This window comes from Echinops telfairi, unplaced genomic scaffold (assembly GCF_000313985.2).
Source record: "Echinops telfairi isolate 266 unplaced genomic scaffold, ASM31398v2 ScPeMD7_31;HRSCAF=116, whole genome shotgun sequence".
Taxonomy (NCBI): domain Eukaryota; kingdom Metazoa; phylum Chordata; class Mammalia; order Afrosoricida; family Tenrecidae; genus Echinops; species Echinops telfairi.
The window spans coordinates 56,447,471-56,471,568 of NW_022103928.1; the positions used below are offsets into that span (position 1 = coordinate 56,447,471).

Sequence of the window (24,098 nt, forward strand, 5' to 3'; positions counted from 1 at the left end):
TGCTTCTTTCTGAGCAGCAGAAGGGGAAGCTCTTGTTCCAAATTGCCTTGATGCCGCCTAAGACCACCACCGCGCCAACAAAGTGCTTGGTGTGCTCACTTAGGAGGAGAAGGGCAAAAAGGGCACTGCGATCCTGGATTTGAGAAGTGCACATGATAGTTGTAAGGAGCCCTGGTGGCGCTGTGGTTTAGGCATTGTGCTAACCAGAAACTAGGAGAGAGGTCCACAGAAGGAATCAATATGGAGAGGTCCTGATCTGGACCTGAAAGTTCAGAATTGGGAGGAAATTTGTTTCATGCCATATATATACATGTGTATTATATATATAAGATTGCATCAATGTTGGATAACTAAAGACTAAGTATTTAATACAGGACCTGGAACTATGTTGATGGGCCAATATCTGTAGAGTTCATTTTACTGCCTGTTTAAAACCTTGCTGGGCATGAAATCCAAAATCACAACAGTTAATATTTAATGGTGAAATACTGGTTCTAGGTTAACTTTTACCAAAAAAACCCCAACTTTGTTTTCCCTCAGAAAGGAATATGCTTGGAATTCAATGTGAACCAATCAATTAATCGTTGTGTTTATTTTGAAATTTTTTTAAATTTTGGAGCTCAATAAAACAAACGACAGGTCTACTGGTTTACAACGGGTCTTAGAAATTGAGATGTCTTTATTTCTCTTGCTTTAGAGTAAAATGATAGCTCGTGTTCCAAACCGTCGTCAAAAAGGCAGACCAAACTTCTCTGTATATAAACTGTACATTAAAAACAAGGCACTATACATTTTTGGGGGTGTTATTAAGGTAGATAGGTTGAGTCACATAGATTCTTCTGGATCTATGTCATTAAGTACAAATTCTTTGTTCATTTTAGCACCGGAAGCAGTACTCAGAACAAGTCATCCCGAATGCTGGAGGAAGCGCTTCCGAATGTGTGGGTGAGGACACATACTAGTGGCAGAGCTAACTCAACAGAAGCAACTCCATCTACCTCTCCAGAAAATTTGACACCAAGAAAAGATCTTCAAAGTGAATGAGTACATATTGCTTTGTTAAATACAGACTTGATTTATATGGTGTTTATATAAATATATATATATTTTAGAATCCACAAACTATCAAAATAACACTTGATGTAGAAGGACTGCTTCGAAAGGGAAGAGGCACAGGCTAGGTGAAGCAACTGGACAAGTGGCAGCAGCAGCGGAGGCGCCGCCCCTCAAGGACTCGGGTTGTATCCATACTTGCAGAACCGGACCGACCGTTTCCTGACAAATTCTCTCCAACATTTACAAAATGCACAACTCTGGGACAAGCAGAACGCTGATCACATCGGGTTTTGAAAACTCAGATTAAAAAAAATATATATATATATTTGAAATATCAGTCTGAGAAAGCAAAAACAAAGAGACAAAAAAACCCACCCACCAAGTCTCCGATTTCCTGGTCCAACTGAAAGTGACAGAGGCGGTTCCTCCACAGTGAGTTCTCTGCGGCAGCAGTGGCGCTCAGAACAGCCCCTTGGCTTTCTTCAGGTTCACCTGCTTCCAGGAAGGCAGTGTGCTGTACTCGTCTCGTGTCATGTCTAGTGCAAACTGAGGAATTGGAAGCACGTGGCCAGCAGGTGAGTGAAGGGGACCCTTGGGCTGAGCCAGCTAATTGATCCCCCACCTACAGAAGCACCTACCTCAAAGTCTTCATCCGTCAGGTAAATTTCAAGCTTTAGAGGGTCCACTCCCTCAGGCAGTGGCCTGGCTAAGAGATCGGCCAGCGGGTAAATGGTCTTACACAGCTTGGCTAAGACGTCTTCCACCAGCGTGATCTGGTTGGAAACTTCTGTGTCCTAGGAAGAGCAGCGAGAACTCAAGTCCCATGTCGGAACAGGTTTCAGCAAGGGCTTGGGGAATCCCCATGCGTGGACACAGGCTGTGAGCTGCAGGGTTTTCACTGACTGGTTTCCGAAGTCAGCTGGCACGGCTTGCTTCCTAATCTAGCAAACAGTTCAGCCTCATAGCCCCACTCCTGGCCGTGCATAGGGTACACTGACTGGGAATCTAAGGCGGGAATTCTGCCTCTGAACTACAGGTGAGCACACTGTATTGGCATCAGTCCACAGAGCAGCCTCCAGGGGCAGGGACTAAGCCTTTGTTTCTTAGATCAAAGGAGTTTCCCTGAGCCCCTCAGGTGCCTATTTTAAATGCTTACTTTTGCTACCACCAAGTGTGAGAAAATTCCGGCTCCTGGGGCTGCCAGAAAGAGTTTAGAGAATACCACATGCGAATCTGGTATCTAAACACCAGAAATGTCCAAATGCTAAGACTTGTTCCGAGCGGCTGCCTAGGTTTCAGCAGGACTTCTAGAATGAGACAGACTAGGAAGCAAGTCCTGGTGACTGACTTGTGCAAACGCCACTGATCACAATGGTCTGCTCTGCAGTCAGTCAGGGGCCCAGCTCAGGCTTTGCTGAGCTGTGCATGGGGTCCCCACCCCGGAGGCCAGTGTGACTGCGGCAGCAGCTTCCCTAAGGATTCCCATTGCCCTCAGGCAGACTCTGACTCACAGCCACCGGTCAGGCATTTCCAGGGTTCAATCCCCCCCCCCCAGCGGCTGACCTTATGGTTAGTCCTCAAAGGCTGCTAACTGTAATGACTGCAGTTTCAAACCACCAGCCGCTCCTGGGAGAAAGACGGCGCTTTCTACTCCTGCAAAGTGTTCCAGTCTTGGGGACCCACAGGGGCAGTTCTACCCTGTGCTACGGGGTCACTACGAATCGGAATTGACTTGATGGGGGTGGGGGTGGGAGGAAGATGAGGCTGTCTGCTCCAGGAGGGATTTACAGCTTTGAGGAATTTAGAAAGCAGTTCTACTGTGCCCCAAAGGGGAGTGTCACTGCCCCATCCAGTCTAAGTTCAAGGGTGTGTCTGGCCAACCTTGCACTGTATTCTTTGCCGATAATTTGGCGTTCCTATGGGCTCTATAAGGAGCCCTGGTGGCGCAGGTCAAGTGCTCAGCTGCTAACCAGGTAGGTAGGTGGCAGCGTAAGAGAAGGACAGTACGCTCGGTGAAGTAACAGGCTAGTGGCAAACAAGAGGATGTTGGACAAGGTGGATTCACACAGTCGCTATAGCAGTGGGACAGACGGAGTGGCGTTTCTGCTGTGCACAGGGTTGACGTGAGTGGGAGCCGACTCCACGGAGCCTAACAACCTCACAGCAATCTGCCAAAGTAGCTCTGATGGCACTGTGTGTTCCATTTTGGGCTGCTAACCCCCAACGTCAGTGGTTCAAACTTAGCAGCTGCACTGCACGACAGAGATGAGGCCGTCAGTCCTATAAAACTGGATTGTCTCAGAGCCCCGAAGGAGCAGTTCCACATGGAACTGACTCAATGAGCATTGGTTTTATTTCTCCCCCTCTGCCTTTTTTTCGGGGGGAGGGGTGTTTAGCAATATAATACCAAGACTAACCTGGGGGCTGGATCAAGGAGATTTTAAAATTGCTGTGTGCTTATAGTTGGGACTAGGTTATTCTGGGGGCATTATCATCCTGCAGTAAACTGGAGAGTCCAGACGAGCCAGCCTCCCTTTGGGTGGGGGACTGAATGACTTGCCTTCAAGGTCAACAGGTGATGGGGGGGACCGGGGACCTGGCACTACAGTGAGAGTCCTGAGTTTGAACCCTGGCTCTTCCATTACCGAGACTCTGGGCAAGGTGTTTCGTGTTTCTGGCCCTCGGTACTGGTCATTCGGGGACGTTAAGACAACGCTTGAGAGTGAGGCAGGAAGATGACCGGAAAGTGGTGTTTCAGGGCAGCCAGTGCTGAACCTTCAGAGAAGGCACAGCGAGCAAAGCTCCTCTGTTCGAGTTGAAAATGTTTATGGACAAGAAGTGACCGTTGTGAAATTACACAGCGGCAATCATGCCCAAGGGATACTTTGGGGATTTGATCCCTTTTTGAATCTTGTGATAGATGAATGTGTGGAGATCACCACAGAACATGTTGGAAGCCTTGGAGTGAGTATAAGTAGCAGCTATGTTCAACAGAGACACCAGTAGCTTCCACGTGACCCCTCTCCAAAGGACCTGTTTTACTACAGTGTAAAAAAAAAAAGGCTAGTACATTTTCCATGTTCAATTTTCTTGTTAAATAAACTTTTGCAATTAAAAAAAAATGTAATCATGAACAGGAAGTGCTTGGCGCAGTGCTGGGGGCAGCACGAGCACTCACTGAATGTCATGTTTGTGGAGGAGACATGCAGCAGAACTCAGAGAGCCCCTCTCCCTCCAGCTGGTAGTTAGATCGATTCTGACTCAGAGCAACTCAGAAGGGCAGGGGAGTATTGCCCCAGGGTTTTCCCAAGGCCAAAATCTTTACAGAAGCAGACAGCCTCATCTTCCACCCACAGAGCTGCTGATAGGTTTGAACATCCAACCTTCTGGTTAGCAGCTGAGCACTTAACCACTGTGTCACCAGGGATCCTGACAGTGTCCACAGCTGACACGCCCCCCCTCCCCGTTATGTATAGGGTGACAATAACATGATGGCCAGTTATGCCCTTGAACTTCAGTTGGAAGAGGCTGTGGCAGTAAGTTGTGTTGACCGCAAATGTACTGTGGACAGAACCATGCAGCAATGGGTGGCGGTGTGGGAAAACAGGCCTGCAGCAGTCCCTCCTCATGGGAGCACGATCTTTTGGCATCCCCAGGGTGGAACGAGGTCTTCGGGACAGGCAGGTGTGCTCACCGTTTCTGTGATCTCGGCAATATCCTCCCGGTGCTCCCAGCTAGGAAACATATTGGTGAACGTCAGGGGTTCCAGACCAGCGTGGATCAGGTATGACTTGGGGGGTGGCTTCTTGATGTTTTTTCCTGTGGTGACACAGAATGGCAAGGTGAGGAGATCTCGGGTGGGCCCAGCAACTCTGCCTGCCTCTCTCGTTTTGCTTGAAATCTCATCAGGTGCTTTAAGTCACGTCTAAGTCTCTCATAACAAAACTGATTTCCAGCACATTCTCTCATTGAATTACTTGACACATATCACTGTCATTACTCTAACAGAAAGCCTAGCTGCCATCAATTCTGCAGCCTTTCCACCCCGCCCCCGCCCCAATATGTGTCAGAGAAGAATTGCGCTTCCTAGGTGGGTCTGACTCATAGGGACCAGAGGGCAGTCATCTTTATGGGAACTGGTCTGTTTTATTCTGAGGTGGGCCCAATGGGTTTGAATTGCCGACCTGTTGGTTGGCGGCCAGTGACACTAGGGTCTCCAATGGCCGATTTCTAAGAAGTCAACCACCATGGCAACTCGGTGTCGTCAAACCTCCAGACTTTGGGTTAGCAGTTAAGCACATTAACCAGGGGCAGGGACTCACAGCCAGCCTGTACTGTCTGCATCTCACCAGATGCTGGACCCTGCAAGGGGGGAGCCACCTCCCGGTGTCTAGGTGGGTCTCCCCGCTGGCATATTCCCCGTTCAAGCAGTTTAGAAGTCTGCGTTAGCAGAAACATCTGGTGGAAACTTTAATCAGTTACTTCTTACTAAAGAGCTTTTCAAGAAGAGAATCGATTGGGCACTTCAGTGTAATCCCGAGTGTGGCTCAGGGTTACCGCTTCTGACAGTTAACATTTACCCCGAGCCACACTCGGGATTACCTACAAGCAGGTTAAGCTCAGTGCTGAAACCTCACTAAACAGTCTGGTAAAAAACGAATGGCTGGCACCTTCATTTTCTTGAAAAGACCACCAATTTCTAGGGGATGGCGCTGCAAGAACGCTGGGAATTATCAGGGTCCGTCTCTCTTTGGAAGGAACGCTAAAAATATTAACCAATGATAGAAAGGTTACCATTGGCTTTTCAACAACTCCGGAGGGCTCGGTTCCTCTGAGAGCGTGGCATGTGGAGGCCTACATGTCACCCAATCCCCTAAATCCTGAGCGCCCAAGGGTGCGAATCGGTTCAGGCTGCTTTCAGCTTTGAGGGCAACAAGTGAGATGGCCTCATCATATAAGAGAGAGAAAACGAATTATCGATGATGGGAGCTGGCGCACAGTGGATGCTTCCCCCAGCCCCCCACTAGCTCCTTCCGGGCTGGTCCTGGCTCTTCAGTGTGCCCCAGCCCACTTCCGGTTCATTCAGGGGCCTGGACCATGCCCTCAGCCCACTTCCGGCTCAACTCGAGGTCCTGATGTGACGCAGGCGAACTTCCGGTCCACACAGCGTCCTAGCTGCCCTCTGACCCAACCCACTTCCGGTACCCGTGCAGCGGTCGCCGAGGGGCCTCACCTTTGCAGTACTGGAGCACCGTCTCCATGGCGCTCTTCCGGTCCGAGGCCCAGCGAATGCGGGCCGAGCCAGTGATCTTGTTCTCCACGGGCCACCAGCCTTGCCAGAGGTACACCTCGTGATGATTGTCAACGAGGAAGAGTGCTGCGGGGTCACAGGGCGGGACCAGACGGTCACAGCTCCAGCAGGGCAGCCGCAGGTCCCGGTGCCCCCCTCCTCCCCCACCCATTCGACTGAGGCGGCCGCAGGGAAAGGCCCTTTGGTGATGGACTCAGGTCATCATTATTACTAAACAGCTTTTCAAGAAGAGAATCTGTTACCCCATACTCGGTGATAGGAAAACGGTGACACGTCAACAATTCAGATGGATTCCTTGCATCTTCACCTGTGCCAGAGCCCACACACATTTGGGTGTCTGGCAGGATGAAAAAGCTGGGAATTTCCTGTGGATTGATCTGCGCCAATGTTTTGGTGGGAGGAAGATGAGGCGGCCCAAGAAGCCCTGTATGGGGTAGCTTGAGTCAGAATCAGCTCCATGCTGATGAGTGCAGGGGTGGGGGGTAGGGGAGAAAGGCGTGGCAAGATCCCCATGTCTGGATCAGTAAGCATGTAATTCCTGTTGGGAGTAAGGCTTTTCTTTTGCTATGCTAATGAGGGCATGAGGGGGAGCAGGATGGGTCCTAAACATAATCATTTCTGAGTGGTGTCTCATAAAGAGAGCAGATGAGAGGGCGAGAGGAACTGCCTACCAGCTGAGGGATGCCACGAACCCTCGCGCCTATCCCAGGTGCCTGGATTTGGACTTGTAGGTTCCAAGCTGAGATAAATTCTTGCTATGTGAAGCCACTCGTTTGTGATATTACAGCCGCCCAAGCAAACGAAGACACTACAAATCTGACTTTTTGAGATAAAACAAAATAGTTGAAACAGCCATGAGATTTATTGTCTTGTCCCACTTTGAGGAAGATTTCAGGGAGCAATAATACATGATTGGATTTCTTCCCTTCCCTGCTCCTCTCCTGACATTTCTCTTCCTTTTACTCTAGCCCCCCTGTTGGCAAGCCATGCCCCTCTCTCTGGTATGGCCAGGACTGTGACTGAGTGGGCACAGCAAGTTTTACCTCTGAGCACATTTAAAACCGGGAAGTGCACCAAGTGGGCCCTGTGGGCCAACCTGGCTCTTGCCCCTTGCTATGGCTGCTGAGCCCAGGATTCAGGGCCATGATTCTTTCTAGAGAGAAATGGACTTCAAGCATCAAGATGGTTTTGTCTCTTCTGCCTCACTGGTTCTCCTTGAAGGGTCAACCTGATCCTTTCCCCAAGAGTCCTTTCCTACCCTGCCTTCAGGATTCTGTGAAAACCACATCTTTTCAAAGCCCAGTGGTGGTCAGTAACCCACCCTGAAGCATTGGCTGATGAGGGTGGTGACATCTGCCTTTTTAAGGCACTTGCTAATATTCTCCACAGAGGTCTGTACCAGAAGGCGGTGACCTGCGCTGTGGGTGAAAGGGGAAGTGTGTTGCTACAGCTCCAAGTGCTCCCAATGTTTGAGGGAACAAAGCAGAGATCACGGATCTCATTCGTGACTGGGGAGGGCTTGGAATGTCTAGATAGCCTGGTCTCCTATGACTTTCCAGTCAAATGGGAGCACAGAGACTTCTGTCTGGAGGCCGTGGTCTTGGGGGACCCATTTTGATCTTGTAATCAGAAGACACGGACAGCTGAAGTCTTGGCCTTGCTCTAGAGTCTTCAGATGACAGCATTCTTTAGTGAGCCCAGCAGCTCTGAGCGTAAGTCAGAAGGCATTGCTACAAAATGATAAAACCCCAAACAAAAATACCAAAATGTGAAGCTAGGCTGTTTCTCAACATAGCCTCCACTGAGGTCCCTGTGCTTTCCCAAGAATCCTGTGGGCTCAGTTTCTACTGCAGAATGGCACGTTTGCCATCCTCGAAGGACTCCCATAGGCTCCTTTGAAATGTTCTTGGAGTTGGGGGCTGGGGCTGGGCTAAGAGGGTGGAAGGGTAATGTTTCCCAAGGAAATTCTTACAGGACAGCCCCTGTCACCCACCAAGAATGAGCAAAGGCATTTTTGTGGTGGGAAAACATTCCACGGTGAAGCTTTTTTGGCCTTTTTCTTAATTTGCTTAAGTTTTTTTCCGAGTAAGCCCCATGATCGCTCTGAAACACGGGTGCCTTTGATCTGTCCTCTCTGCCTGGAATTCATCTCTGAGGTCTTCCCGACTTTCCTTAGAACCCTTGGTCCACCTGTTGTTTTCTTTGGACAGCCGTCCTGGAAATGTGTTGCAAAGCTTGGAAATACATCCACTTGAGTTTTGTTAAAAAAAACGGATACTAGCCCTGATCTCAAAGAGTTCCTCATCCTTATGGCACAAAAGATACTCTTTTTGAAAAGGGCACCTCAATCAAACCAAACAGATGTGCTACTGGGAGAACATGCCTACAGCTGTCCCCTGATTGCAGAGGTCTGTTGAGAAAGGTTTTCTTCGGAGCAAACCATTGCATGTGTGAACCGGAACCTGTAGCAATGCTTTCTGACTTGCCATCACATTCTAAGACTCTCCCTTTGTCACTCACATTACAGTGGTGTGACAAGCTAACCACTTGCTTTCCCAGGCTGCTTTGCAACTGGGGTGGTCAGGTGACAGCTCTAGCCAATGGTGTGTAAGCAGATGTCTGCTGGGGGCTTTTGGGTAAGCTTTTGCTCTACTAAAGGGAGCAACACAGCTCTTGCTGCCGTTTGCACCTCCTCCTTTTTGGTCAAGGATGTAAATATGGTTGGAGCAGAGGCAGTCCACCGGGACTTGCCCCTTGAAGCAACAAGACAGAAGGCAAGTCTGGAGAATAACAGACGGCAGGCCCGCCATTGTTGCCTTTTACCTAGTCGGCTTCAAGCTTACAGAAACAGGAAGCCCAGGGAGGAAGTAGGATACGAGATAGTACACTGTGAAGATGGCAATCAATGACACGAAACAGTTTGTGTCCGAATCAGCCTGTTCTTCACTGACAAACAAGTAACTGAGCCTCAGTGTGTTGCACTACAGTCTACAGGGGGTGATCGCACCTGCCTTTTGCTGTAGGTATGAAGATGGCATAATGTATGAAAGAGATTTGGCTGAGTCCCTGAAAGACGGAAAGCACTTGAAGAAGGGCACAGTGGAGTGAGAGAGGTTTGGGGAGCTGCCATACCTGGCTGTGGCGCACTGTACAGGTCTTCCTGCAGGAAGGGCATAGAGTTGATCACAGCGGGGTCTCGGGCAGGATACATGAATTCAGTGGCAGAGAAATCTCCAGAAGAACTGCTGAGGATGAACAGGCGGGGCGTGAAGTTGAAGTTTCCAGGATCTTTGCAAGAAAAGAGAACAAAGCGAAACAAAATGTGCATTGATCCATTTAAGTTCCACATTGGTGCCCGGCTATCAAAAAGAATAGCGTCTATGGTCTTAAAGGCTTGAAGGTAATCAAGTGGCCATCAAGCTCAGAAGCAACAAAGCCCACATGGAAGAAGCACGAGGTGTCAAAGGGATCAGGTATAAGGCATCATCAGAACAAAAAATCTTACCATAGTGAATGATGGTGGGAATGCGGGGTAGAGACCCAAAGCCCATTAGTAGGCCACTGGAGATACCCTTGCAGAGGGGTCTGGGGAGGAGACGAGCCAGCCAGGGTGCGATGTAGCAACGATGAAAAATACAACTTTCCTCTAGTTCCTAAATATTACCTCCCCGCTCCCACTATCATGATTCGGATTCTACCTTGCTAGTCTGGCTAGACCAGAGGATGTACACTGGTACAGATAGGAACTGGAAATACAGGGAATCCAGGGCGGATGATCCCTACAGGACCAGTGGTGTGAGTGGCGATACTGGGAGGGTAGAGGGAGAGTGGGTAGGAAAGAGGGAACCGGTTACAAGGAACTATATGTGACCTCCTCCCTGGGGGATGGAGAACAGAAAAATGGGCGAAGGGAGACGTCAGACAGGGCAAGATATGACAAAATAAAAATTTATAAATTATCAAGAGTTCAAGGGGAGGGAGGGGAAAAATGAGGACCTGATGCCAGGGGCTTAAGTGGAGAGCAAATGTCTTGAGAACGACGAGGGCAGTGAATGTACAAATGTGCTTTACACAATTGATGTATGTATGGATTGTGATAAGAGTTGTATGAGCCCCTAATAAAATGATTAGAAAAAAAACCAATAAACAATTTAAAAAAATTTAAGTTCCAGATGGACCGAAGAACGAGCGTCAAATGTGAAACAATAATGAGTCCAACAATTGGTAGGAGTTGGCTGAGTGTGGAGGGTGAGAAGCCCTTTTAAATCACCTTAGTAAAATCAGCCTTTAAGAACTACAAAAAGTGTTAGTTGAGTTCATATCTAAATAAGGTGTTTTTAGCATTGTCTGATGGCTCTGATGGTGTAGTGGTTACACTTTGAACTGGGAACTGCAAGGTCAGCAGTTCAAAACCCCCAGTTGCTACCTGGATGAAAGACGAATCTTCCTACTCCCATTGAGTCTTAAGTCTCAGAAATCCATATGGGCAATTCTACCTTGTCCTATAAGGGCCTTTGAAGTCAGAAGTGACTTGGTGGCAGTGAGTTTTTGGTGGCACAATGGTTACGTGCCAGCTGAAAGGCTGGCAGTTGGAACCCACCCAGCAACTCTGCTGGAGAGAGGCCTGGCAGTTTGCCTCTGTAAACATCGTCGTCAAGAAGACCCTGTGCGTAGGCTTCACTCTCAAAAGGAGCCACTTCGAGACAGTGTATCTGAACAACAAGAAGGTTTTCGAGGGGGTGGGGGGAGGACATGACTGTTACCTTGATGCCCACATTCAACTAGTCCTGGGAGAGAGAAGAGTGAGATGCTCAACAAATGAACCCAACCAAACCCGCTGCCCCGGAATGGATTCTTGCCACAGGGCTTCCAAGACAGTAACTCTGTATGGGAATAGACAGCCTCATCTTTCTCCCTCAGAGCAGTTGGGGGGTTCAAACCGCCAAGCCTGCAGCTAGCAGCCCAAAGGCTAAGCGCCAGATACATATTCTGAAGGAAAATGGTATTGATTTATTTGGGGAGTGGAGAAGGCCTAGAACACAAGCATCAGAACCCCATGAAGTAGACGCAGGGTGTTGGGCAGCCAGTGCTGTGTACACCAACGTGTGTCCTCAGGGGACAGCTTTACTCTCCGTCCACCCAGGGGCCATCTCTTTTCATCTCTAGCTGACAACGTAGATTGCCAAAGGGCCGACACCATGTTCAGCATCACGCTGGGCAGGTAGCACAGGATCTTGCTCCCCTACCCAAGGCTAAATTTCCCTTGATCCCTAGCCCCGGCAGATTTTGTACCCCGACCATCCCGTCTGGACAGTTTAGTACAGAGGGCACACAGAAACATAAACCTAGACCAAACCCACTGCTCTGGGTCCCTTCTGACGCACAGGGACCTGAGATTGGGTTTCTGAGACGAACTCTTTACTCGAGGAGCGCCTGGGGGGTCTGAACCACCCCCTTTCCAGTTAGTACTGCAGCTGTGTAGCCCACTTAAAAGTCATACTCTTTACCCAGAGGTCCCTCCAGTGATTGTTCTTTATTTCCCCGTTGTTTCTTAACTTCCTCAGTTGGTAACCCTCCCTGCTCCTGACCACCGCAGGACCACTCTCACTCGCAGTCTACCTTGACATCCATTTCTGTGGTTTCAGCGTCCAGAATGATTTGCTCAATAAATACCCACTGGTTCGAGTAGTGAAGGGAGGTTTATCAGATGAAGAAAGGACCGTGTTACCTTGCAGCATGCAGTCATAGGCTTTCCTATCTCTCCGTCCCAGCGCGTCCCAGAATCCCAGCGGCTCCGACCCCTCATCACACTCATGTATGGTCACTTTACTGCTACTGTGCAGTCCTGCTTCCAGGGGACACCTGTCGAAGAGAAACCCCACTTGTTTTTTAAATAAGCCCTCAAAGTGTCATCGCTCCACACTCTTCAAGACTCACTCTCTCCACCTCTTTCTCTTGTTCGGCTTTCTGATAAAAAGCAATTCTGACAAACAGATACAAAAGAAAATGCTCCAGTGATTATGAGTGTGTGTGTGTGGCGGGAATGGGGCAGAAATGGGATTTGACCTCAGGGAGGAGTGTATAATGATATATAAACGAATGATGAAAATATAATCTATAGGTCACCCTGGTGAAGCTATGGGGGAGGTGCTGGACTTCCACAGATAATGCTGCTTCTCCTCCTTTTCAGATCCAGGTGCCCACAGGACAGGACAGGACAGGGCTTGTGTACTGGAAATCCCTAGTGCTTACAACTGTGCTGAGCACAAAGGAGTGCTCAATGAGCATTCAATACAGGCATGCATGACTTCGTGAAAAATCCCTGGAGCCTCTGGGGACCGCCCTGAGCTTCATTTACCATCCCTCCCCGGTGACACATAGTCTCCCTTCTCCTCTCAGTCCTGTCGACACAGCACTGGGTTGGCAGCTGTCGGGAAGCAGTGGGCGCAGACGCCCGACTCTGGCTCCCAGACGACTTGTACGAGTGGCACTTTGGTGGTGCCCTGAGCTCCCAGGAAACAAAGCATTTTTACTGTCAGGGCGTCGCCAAGGTCTGTGCAGACCCCGGTGTGAGAAAGCGCAGAGCACCCGGCTCTGGGACTTGTCCGAGTGAGTCTCCCACCCTGTGTGGGGGTGCACAGATGCACTGGCCGCTCGCATCTGCAATGGTGCCAAGGACAGGGTGGTGCACCTGACTGAGTGCTGTGCTTGCCCTTGGCTTCATCTTACTGCCCCTAGCATCGGTGCGACTTCTTCTCTAAGTTCCTCACTTCATGCCTTAGCACGCTGAGCTCTGACCTCTGAAGGGTGGGTGTCTGCAGGGCAGGGTGGCCTTGGCCCCGGGATGAATTCCCCAGTGCCCAGTGGGCTGCCTTCAGGAGAGAGCGGTGCCGTGGTTCTCTCGGAAACAGATGTCTGACGGTCTGACCACACACTCTTCTTCAGCTAAATGTTCTTTCGCATTCCACTGTTCAGACATAACCCTGAATCCCTTAAAAGATAGAGGAAGCTTGCTCTCTTTAAATACTACAGGTCCCTGGGCTTATAGCTCAAAAGTGGAATCATGCCTGCATAGGAAAACATGGAAACACCTGTGGGGTCCTTGCCCTGGCCCTCTGTGCAGGTACACTTTTAAAAAAGTGGGGGAGGGAAGCCCTAAGATTCAGCCGAGAGGGGTGCTGGATCTCTCAGGAAGTCAGACGTCTCTGACATTTCTTGAAGTGACATCAAGCGCAAGGGGACTGGGACCCTGGGGGTCCTCTCAGCCTCTTTGTGTTCTCTATTGCAAACTGCCTACTCCCCAGACATCCTTCCCTCAGCTGGAGAGGGGAGGCATGATCCTGAAGCTCAGTGAGGCCTCCAGGCCAGGGACTCTTCTCAGTGGGGTCTGCTGGGCAGGCTCAGTGGCTGGGGAGTGTGCTATGGACCGAGAATACTCACTGCTCCTTGATTTTATTCGCTGCAGTCCGTCCAACCTCCTTGGTGTGGGCCTGTGCTTTGCATCCATGCCACAGGTAAATGAGGGCTTTATTGACGTTGAGCACGACCATAGACGTCCTAGACCGCAGGCTACTACAGTGACATGCAACTTCCAGCAAATTCCCTTCCACAGGGACTTCTCCTCGCACACAGTACAGCCTCCACTCACCTGCAGGGGGCACCAGAAGCACAGAGTTAGGCTGCCCCCGTGCAGACAGCCTGGAACGGCTGCCATTCTAGCCTCCTGCCCTCCACCACATGTACAATCACACTCCGGGAGAGGAACGCTGGGCTGCCATGGGGGCTGCGCCTGTTGCACCCAGAAGCATGCTGAGCACGCAGCCTAACTGCTTCTCCAGAAGGCCAATCCTGTCACAGTTCGCCTGCCAAAAGGTGGTGGTGCACAAAAACGGTTCTTTTCCACGAAACGTGTAAAATGCCTTGCTAAGTGATGTAACAGGAATTTTTTTTTTTAAAAAAGGCTCCAAAGCGATTTTTCAGTTGGATGCTGACCATAAAAAAATCTGACGATTTTTAACATAAGATCCATGCCTTCTCCCACTCCCACTATAAAGAACAGACAGAGCCGTAGTGAGGTGAAATTCCGTTAAATATGAAATAATCTTCCAGCCTCGTTCCTGCCAAATTAGTTCCTGAAGTGAACTCCACGGGGGTTTACACACTCCTCATAAAGCTGAGTGATAAGGAAAACATTCGGAGGCTTGTGGTGGTAAAGCCACGGCTTTATGAAGAGAGACCGTCTTAAACCTCCTGTCTATAAAAATACCTTCCAGGAGAGAGACAGAGACAGCGCACGCGAGAGCAATGGAATCCCAACAGTAAAGGTGATTTACTTTGCGCATTTTCTTCCTCTTCTTCCCGCCTCCCCGAGTGTACCACCATTCCTCCCTGGAAACACTGCAGGAAACAGGGGGGCTCCTTCCCTTGAAGCACCTGGACCTGGAGATTTAAACACATGTGGGAGGTGGGGGTGGGTAACATAACATTTAATGGTTTTTCAAAATCATACACATAATATGTGCTTCTCATAGAAAATCTGAAAAATACCAAGAAAAGCAAAGTGAGACCAACAAGAATCCTGTTACGGGAGGAAAACCACTGAGGCACCCCAGGGGTAACGGCTCTCAGAGCACCCCTCAGTGACAAGAGGGCTTCAGAAGGCTGAGAAAGTTCCCAGGATCCTTTCTTTCTATTTTTCCATGAATTTTTGGAAGCCTCCTTATCTATTTTTTGTATAAACCCCACATACATTTGCTGTTTTGTTGCTTTCTTCACTAATGTTTCCTTACATTACTTTAAAAAATCAATTTTGATATTTTAATGCTGTTCAAGATATAACCAACCACACAAATGTGACTCACAACGACTTTCTAGAGTAGCACTTCTCCCTGGGGCTTCTGAGGCTGTAAATCTTTACCAAAGCAGACTGCCTCATCTTCTCCCGTGGAGCAGTGGTGGGCTCAAACCGCCAACCTACAGCTGTGCCAAAACGGATTTAAACACATTTCTAGCAACGCAGATCTCTCAGCACTGAGAACGACTACTCGCTGACTTGGCAGTTGTGGAGATTCAGGTGTTTTTCTCCTTTTTTCTCACAGTCACGCCAATACTCCACTTACAGATGGATGTGCTGCACACACACAACCTCTGCCGTGCATGTGAAAGCACTCTCTTCCCCCAGGTCCTAACTGTACCACATATAATACGTTCAAGTTGACTCAACTCTCTCACATCCTTCCTCAGAGAGGGAATCGTTCGTTGAACCTGGCCCTCTGGGAGCATTAAAAGGCAGTGTCTTAGTTTCCTGGTGTGGCAGTCACAGAAACACCACAGTGGATGGCTTTAACCCACAAACTTATTTCCTCTCAGTTTCGGAGGCCAGAGGCCCGAGCCTAGACCATGGCTCTCGGATAGGGGTTGCGGCAAACTGCCGCTCGCAGCCACACGCGGCTCTTTCAGTACGCACCTGTGCCTCTGAGCGACAACTGAGACTAAAGATATTATTCAGATAATGGGGATCTCATTTGTTTGTAAAACTACCAAATAATTTTTAAATTATTGTGAGGGGCAGGACCGGCTCTCCTGTCTCAAAAGTTTGCCAGCCCCTGCTCCAGGGCGAAGCCATCCTCTCTCTGTGGGCTCTGGAGGAAGGCCCTCGTCACCTGAGTTTCTGGTTCCCTGGAGTGCTGCATGTGTGTGCACAGTCATCTCGTCCCAGCGCAGCATGGCTGCTCTGTTCATCTTGTCTCCACTGTATCTCGGAAGAGATTGACTCCAGACATGCCCCGTACTATTCCTGCCTTGTTTACACAACAAAGACATCGGATTCTAAAATGAGATTCTAACTATAGGCATAAAATTAGGATTTACATATTTTTTTCCCAGGGGCCGGTACATAATCTTTCACAGGAGCCCTGGTGGTTATGCTTTGGGCTGCTAAATGCAAGGGCAGCAGTTCGAAACCACTAGCCACTCAGAGACAAAGAAACGGTCTTGACTCCCGTAAAGAGTTAGAGTCTCGAAAACTCACGGGAAGTTCTACCCTGTTCTATAGGATCTTTCATTAAGAGTTGGCATTGCCTTGATGGCAGTGAGTTCGGTTTTAGGCTTGGTGATGTGCAACGGGTAGGAAGCATTTCTCACCATGAGTTAACTTGCCAATAATTACGGTGTCAAAGCATATTGAATAGACCAAAGACCGCCAGAAGAATGTTCTTTGAAACAAGGATGGCGAAACTGAGCCTGGCTTATTACTTTGTTATCAGGCAGGATGAGCCCCTGGAGAGCGGCATGCTTGGTAAAGCAGAGGGCCGGTGGAAAAGAGGACGCCTGAACCGGATGGCCTGGCACAGGGCTGCAACGATGGGCTCAAAGAAAGCAATGATGGTGACGATGGCACAGACCGAGCAGTGTGCCCTTCTCTTGTACCAACTCAACATCGCCCAACAACAAGTCATGCCCAATTCCACATAGCCAAGGACCATTGGTGTCAGTGGGTCAACTGCCTAACATGATCTTCCAGCAGCTAGTGATGAAAAGAGAATGCTCAAACTGGAGCGATTCTGACTCTGCACTCAAAGGCAACACCCTGAGGTCTGAGGAAACCCCACCCAGGCCTGCTCCTCCAACGGGATGACTTGGCCTTTCCCAGAGCAAACAAATGTATAAAAGTACAGCTGAAGTCACCAACAATTAGAAACCAAAACGTAACTGTTGCTAACAACTCATTGAAAAGCACAGTCAATGGTAGAATCTAGGCCCTTAAGTAGAGGCGGTCCCCAAGTTCTGATGGCAGTGTGCTCAGTCAGTCCTGATGGAAATCAAATCAATAGACCTCTTAAAAAAGAAAAGTTTTTATAACCCACAATACAGCAGTATCTGGGACAGTAAATCTTACCACTTGAACATCTGCAAGTGAACATCTGGGAATGATAACATCATCCAATTACACGCTGCCAACACTGTATGTAGTACGTATTACTAACAAGAAGATATATGCACTCACACCCACAAACAGATGGTCTGACGTGTGGCGTGTTGTGACTCGAATATGGTGTAAGTTGGGCACTACCTGTATTTTCTAGGGAAAGAGGACTGGGTCTTGGTGCTCCGGAAGGCTTGGGGAGTGTTCAGTATTTCTAGAAGAAGGCCTCTATTCTCTTCCCTCAATGCTAATGCTAACCATTCATCCAAGACGGGAAACATCAGCAGATGGTGAGATATTTCTTTTAAAAAACCCAAACCAGCCAGTGTTAATTATAGGTACTAAATGATGGGACAAGAGGCATAGCTATCCCAAACATCCCAAAGACATGTTTACAAAACGTTCCATTTGGGCAGCAGTGCCTGCCAGCCATCATGCAGGCCAAACCAGACCCGCTGAAAAACCAGACTCACTGCCATTCCGACGCTGGCACCTACAGGGCACAGCAGGCCTGTTGCTCAAGACACTGGGGGTTACAAAGTCAGGAAAGACGTGGTTCCTTTCAAGCTCAAAGGGGAAGATAGATACTGAGGAAACAAATGAAATAATGATACAACTTTACACCGGGGTAAGTAACAAGTGGGTGGGGTGGGGGTGGGGGGTAGGGAGAAACTGCATGGTTAAGGGACAGAGAATAATTGGAGTGTGAAGTGATTTGGATACAATGGATAGGTGGGCATCTGAACAGAAACCACTCTATGAAGTTGATAGAGAGTTAGGGCATCCCAAATGGAAAAATACTAAGTGCAAAGGCCCCAAGCTAGGAGGAGCAATGTGTGTCTGAGGAACAATGCTGGGGTGGCTTGGGAGGGGCTGCAAAGGTGTGTTGGACTGACCATGAAGGTCCTGGCAGAACATCTCAAGACTTAGATTGTATCCATATTTGACAAAGAGCAATGAAGTAAGCTGATTTCTGCTCCAGAAAAAAATCACCTGGGCTGCTAGAAGGTGTATTGACAGTAAAAACTTAATGTGTACCTTAATCTATAATATTTCCTTAGAATTGATTTGTGTAAGCAGAATAGTCAATCAAAGCCCACAGGCATTAGGATTCAAACCAAAACTGCTTTTCAGAGAAACAGATATGCACTAGAATAGCCATCCTGTTGTATAAACACCAACATCAGCTCTACTCTTATAACCATCTGTGAAAGTTTGGTTTATTATGCCAACCTGGCCAATAGGAACATGTCAGATTAATCACATTGCAGTTTGATTGGAGGGCAAATGGATCAATGGCTCTGCAAGGCCCACCCCCATCTCTCTTGCTCTCTGGTGATCAGACTAGGGTGCTACTGCTTTAACTAGTTCTCTGCCTCAACCTGTGTGCTACACTACCTGTGGGAAAAGCCAACCTGTGGATCCTGTCCCTTGAGCTTGAGGCTGGTAGATCCTGTTGCCTTGCATTGCTTGAGTTCAATATCCTATCTAGGCCTGCTTCACTAAGCTCCTGAGCTACTGACTGTTGCTGACCCACTCAGCTGTTTGCCGACTATAGGCAGACTCTGCCTGCCTTGCCCGAGGGAGGACTCTGATGTCTGCTTCCTTGACCTTGGGCCTGAGTTGAAGGACTTCCAGTAGCCCACCTGAGTTGAAAGACTTTCAGTATATTAACTGTTCCATGAAAGTGAGCTGAACTGAGCCCTCTGTCCTGCTGTATGGATTAATTAGCTGTTACATTCCTTCTGGGTGTATACACCTATCCTCTTATATATAAAATCGTCACTGTCCTGGTTTTGTTTCTCTGGAGAACCTACCTAACACACCATCTCTACCAGCTTTAGAAGGAGCCCCAGCAGCGCAGTGGTTACACGTTGGGCTGCTAACTGCAAGGCTAGCACTTTGAAACCACCAAATGCTTTGCTGAAGAAAGATGAGGCTTTGTATTCTTAAACAGGTTCAGCCTTGACAGTGTAAGACATGAAGTAACAAGAACATGTATCATTGATCAAGTATTCACAAGGGTGGGGAGGGAGGGGAAAAAGAGAGGAGCTGATACCAAGGGCTCAAGTAGAAAGAAATTGCTTTGGAAATGTTGATGGCAACCTATGTACAAGTGTGCTTAATACTATTAAATGATGCATTGTTGTAAGATTTGTGAGGGTCCCCAATAAATGATTAATTTAAAAAATATATATGAATGAATAAATAAAACGATTCAGGCTTGGAAAAATCACAGAGGCAGCTCTACTTTATCCTGTAGGGTCGATATGAGTTGGAATTAACTTGATGGTACTGAGTTATCAGTCTTGGAAGTGGAAAATTACATCTCTCTCTTTTTTCATGGAAAGACTTTCCAGTAGGAGTTTGGGGGCCACTCATTCCATCTGTTTGGAATCGTATTACAACCGGAAGGCCATCCTGGCTTAGTCCCTGTGAGAGGAAATCTGAGCACTGGTGGGGAAAGCGAAGGGTAGAAAGGGCTTTGGATGAGGTTGTCTCTGTTCGTTAGGATCAGGTTGTCAGGGACCAGCCCCCAGCTGTCCACCGCCCCCCCCCCTGCCCCCCGCCCGTGTTCCAGCTAGGACACAGGAGAAGCTCCCATGTCCCTCTTATTCTGATGAAGCCACTCTTCAGTGGGGCTTACCTGGGCACCCCTTTCTTCATCCAGCTCCACCGTCATCAGTGCCGACGTCCCCTTTTCGCTGACCGTGGAGTGCCGGCCTTGCCAGAAGAAGTAGACACACTTCTCTTTGCCGGCCGCCCTCACCACATGCTCCCCCTTCTGGCGACTCCCCACTGCGAACAGACAGACAGTGGAGCATGAGGCCGGCAACTGGCAACTGGGCATAACAGCGCAGCCACCACGTTCATCCCTCAGGCCTGAGGGGCAACGCAGTCATGAGAGGGAGCACCTTGGGACACAGGTCAGAGGTGGGAAGGAACCGCTCACCCCCCGGAGCGAGCATGAATCCTCACACTGGAGGAGACAGACAGACCGCCTTTCTTCCAGCGATCTGACCGGGAGCTTCCAGACCGGACGGAAGTGATCGGAAGGGCCCCCTCGACACCCTGAGGAAACCACTTGCTATCCTTGGAGGAGGGCACAGGCAACTCCAGGTGTGCGGGAGCGAACGGGGGACTGAGAGCAGGACCCCAGCCTCGCCGAGACACGCGCATTTCCACATCTGCGCCCTCTTCGGCAGAACACTGGCTGGCAGAGAAGAGCTATCGACAACAACAGTGGGGGACAACAGTGGGCCCAGCGTCCAGCACAAAGGAGAAAAAAAGATAACCGCTAACGGGACTCCAGGGAGGATTGAAAAAACAATGAGAAGTTCCCAAGTTCGGTCAGAAATGGAACAGAGACATTGCTGACATATCATGCTCGTACAATCAGCTGGGGTTTAAATAACATCTCTCACCAGGGCTGTGGCCAGGATTCAGAACTTCGGATCCTGGCCAGCCGGCACCTTGCAGGCCTCCATGACCATTAGCTGAGGACACAGAGCAGATAGAACCGCTGGCGCTAACGAGTCATCCCGGAAGGCTCATGGGTCAAACGGTCCTTTTAGATAGCATTTCAGCCCTTCACGTCTCCAACTTTAGATTCCCTTCACCCGTCTGTCCAAACAAATAATATCTACAGAGCACCCACTACGAGCCAGGACCCTGGGGCTGCACTGAATGAAGAGAGAGGAAGTCCTCGCTGCTGTCCTAAGCAGTGGACAGACACAAACAAGAAGCAAATAGGTGAACGAGATCACTTCAGGTACCGAAGTGAGCTAGACGGAGCCTCGGGATGAGGTGGTGCGCCCACAGCCTTCCTTGGGAGCTGGGCCACGTGGGAGCTGAGCCCTGCATGGTAATGATCTGGGAGCAGAACTTCTAGCAGAGACAGGAGACCAGATTCTTGACGTCAATGCCTGGGTGGTATCAGTAAGCGAGGGGTCTGTGAGAGGGAGACTGCAGGTAGATGTAACACCGCACACATTAAAAATTCATTAAGTTAACTTGGGTCTCTCTGCCTCCATATTTATCTCAGTCCTCATCCAATTTATTAAATAAGCTAAACTGAAGTTATATTGAACAGTTAATATGGAAGGTAAACAGAAGGAGGGGAAAAATCCTCATTTCAGTTCCTAAGAGGTCAAGTATTTATGGATCACTTATTATAAATAAATGGAATCATTTCTTAAGCTATTTTAGAATAAACAGTCTCCAGTGACATCTGCTATGGATCTGATGTTAGAAAATCTGTGTATTTGTAAGTGGGCAATATGAAAAGGGAATACGTAGTGAATGGGCTATAAATACCCTAAAGTAACTCAAAAGTCATTTAATTGCAAGTTCTGCAAACTTAGACAGAAACAAAAGTTTTTTCTTCAAACTAGTGAAAGTTTGTACCTCAAGGTAGTGAAAAATAGCAGCATCAATTAGATTACTGGGGAAAGCTGTAATTAAAACCTACCATTTATACACACCTTAAAACTGTTTAGCAAATATATCACCATATTCATTCATGCATAGATCACTAGCTTCTACACCCTAACCTTCTATAATAGACTTGAGTGTATATACTTAATACAGCCCTGCATTTCTTTTAAAATAGTTCATAAGATGGATCTTTCACCAATTTTCCTTACCATTTTCTTCAACATATCAACTTTAATCTTATATGTAACTTTATTTTTAATTCAATCATTCATTTTTTTCATTCTAGCCAAGTTAAGTTTTAATCACACCCATTCCTCACTTGTCAACATGGTCAGGCTCCAAAGGCCGGGTTCTTCTATGAAAATGGAAGGTGGCAACACACCAAGAAGTCACGGCTGAATGGCATCACTACCTACGTGCCTCCCCCTGAGCATCGTGGCCCAGACTGACCACAGTGTGATCCCGAACTCACACCTAGGTATTGCTTACTGCCAGATGCACACCATGAATGAACAAAACGGCCAGACAGTAGACTTTCCCCTCATCGCACATGTGAAATGTCAGAGAACAAGAGTGTCAACAGAGTATCAACAGAGGAGCAGCAGGTGTAATAAGAGTGTTTGCATTGTAATATTTCTAGACTCGATCAATCGATCAATCCAACGCTGAATGTGATGTGTACACATGCCATGCCACCGAAATCCTTACAAGAGCAAGTCTGCGGCCACTAAGTTCTCCATTCAGGTCAAGCAGAGCACTGAGGTAGGAAGACTTGCTCGGGCCCAGCAGCTTTGCACCAAGACTTACTGCACTGACCACCGACATCTGCAAGCTGTTCCGCATCGCCTTTGCATAAGGCCCGACCCAGCATGGTGCTGTAGCAGGAGCTGCTTTCTCCTAACTCAGCACCTGAGGCGGTCAGTGGGCTACACCACCAACCCACTGGGGTCTCACCTGACTAGTCTCCCCTCCTCTGGCCCCCAGGTTCTGCTCTTCCCACGGCACCTCCACGTGTGCCTGGGCAGACTGACTGCCTCGACAGCTGCTTTGCCCTGCTGGCCCTGTCCCAGGGGAGGGCCGAGGACTCTCTCTGTGTTCATCCTGCCTGCGGAGGTCCAGTCCTTGTGGGGACCAGCGAGGCAGGACCACTCAGACTCGCAGCAGCCCTACGTGCAGAACTGCCTGGAGCGTCTCCTAGTCTGTGATGTTTACAGGAGCAGGAAGGCGGGGTCTTTCCCCCGAGGAGCCACTCAGTGGCTTTTGGGTGGCGGCTGAGCGCTGACCATTGTTCCATCGGAGGGCTGGATCCGCTGCGGCCAGCTTTAGGGCCACCACAAACAGCAGAGGCCTCTGCTTATGGCTCCCCAGGGACGGCCTGGAATCGGAATGCTCCCTGCTCAAGTTCAATGCTCTTTTCCACAGCTCTAAGTTCGCTCATGACGATGATGCGCTAACCGGCTGTGAGATGCTTGTGCAGCCAGCCAGCAAGCCTCTGTGGTCAGCTCATTACGTTTTAACGACCTTCACGTAACTCGGCTATGGAGCTCTTGGATCGTTTAAAGGAAAACGCTGTAACAGCATCCCGCTCACTCCCCCAGTCATCCCCACACTTCTGAGGGTTTCTTTCCCAGCCGAGGGCAGTACAATCCAAAAGGCAACTGTCTTGGCGTGAGCTGCTGTGTCCTCCTGGGGTCAAAGATGGGAACCTGGACACCCACTCCAGTCCCCACGGCCTCCTCAACTCCACTGGGTGGGTCCCATCACCACACACACACTCACACATACCACACACATCAAACTTACACTATACACACCCCTCCCCGCATCACACACTCACTCACACACAACACACATATACACATTCACACACTCATACACAACACACACATCAAACTTACACTATACACACCACTCCCCGCATCACACACTCACACACAACACACATATACACATTCACACACTCACACACACACTCACACACAACACACACATCAAACTTACACTATACACACCCCTCCCCACATCACACACTCACTCACACACATCAAACTTACACTGTACACACCCCTCCCCACATCACACACACTCACACACAACACACATATACACATTCACACACTCGCACATTCACTCACACACAACACACACATCAAACTTACACTATACACACTCATCTCCCCACACCACACACATCAAACTTACACTATACACACCACTCCCCACATCACACACTCACTCACATATACACCCACACACAACACACATATGCACATTCACATACACATTCATTCACACACAACACACACACATCAAACTTACACTATTCACACACTCACCTCCCCACATCACACACAATACACACAAATACAC

The 24,098-nt window shown here is 48.9% G+C and overlaps 1 protein-coding gene across 9 annotated transcripts in view; it reads right to left on the minus strand.

Annotated features, from left to right (window-relative positions):
* Window positions 1-659: 659 nt before the first annotated feature.
* The window catches only part of SVIL (supervillin), a 221,238-nt gene continuing 197,799 nt past the window's right edge, over window positions 660-24,098 (minus strand). For all 9 annotated transcript variants that reach the window (XM_045290069.1, XM_045290068.1, XM_045290066.1 and 6 more), the window contains 9 exons: window positions 19,939-20,090; window positions 14,701-14,806; window positions 13,808-14,015; window positions 12,096-12,229; window positions 9,500-9,655; window positions 6,290-6,433; window positions 4,751-4,875; window positions 1,695-1,850; window positions 660-1,602 (listed from right to left, as the gene is read on the minus strand). In XM_045290069.1, coding sequence (XP_045146004.1) covers window positions 1,516-1,602; window positions 1,695-1,850; window positions 4,751-4,875; window positions 6,290-6,433; window positions 9,500-9,655; window positions 12,096-12,229; window positions 13,808-14,015; window positions 14,701-14,806; window positions 19,939-20,090 — 1,268 coding nt within the window. In that variant the 3' untranslated portion in view covers window positions 660-1,515. The remainder of the gene's footprint in view (window positions 1,603-1,694; window positions 1,851-4,750; window positions 4,876-6,289; window positions 6,434-9,499; window positions 9,656-12,095; window positions 12,230-13,807; window positions 14,016-14,700; window positions 14,807-19,938; window positions 20,091-24,098) is intronic.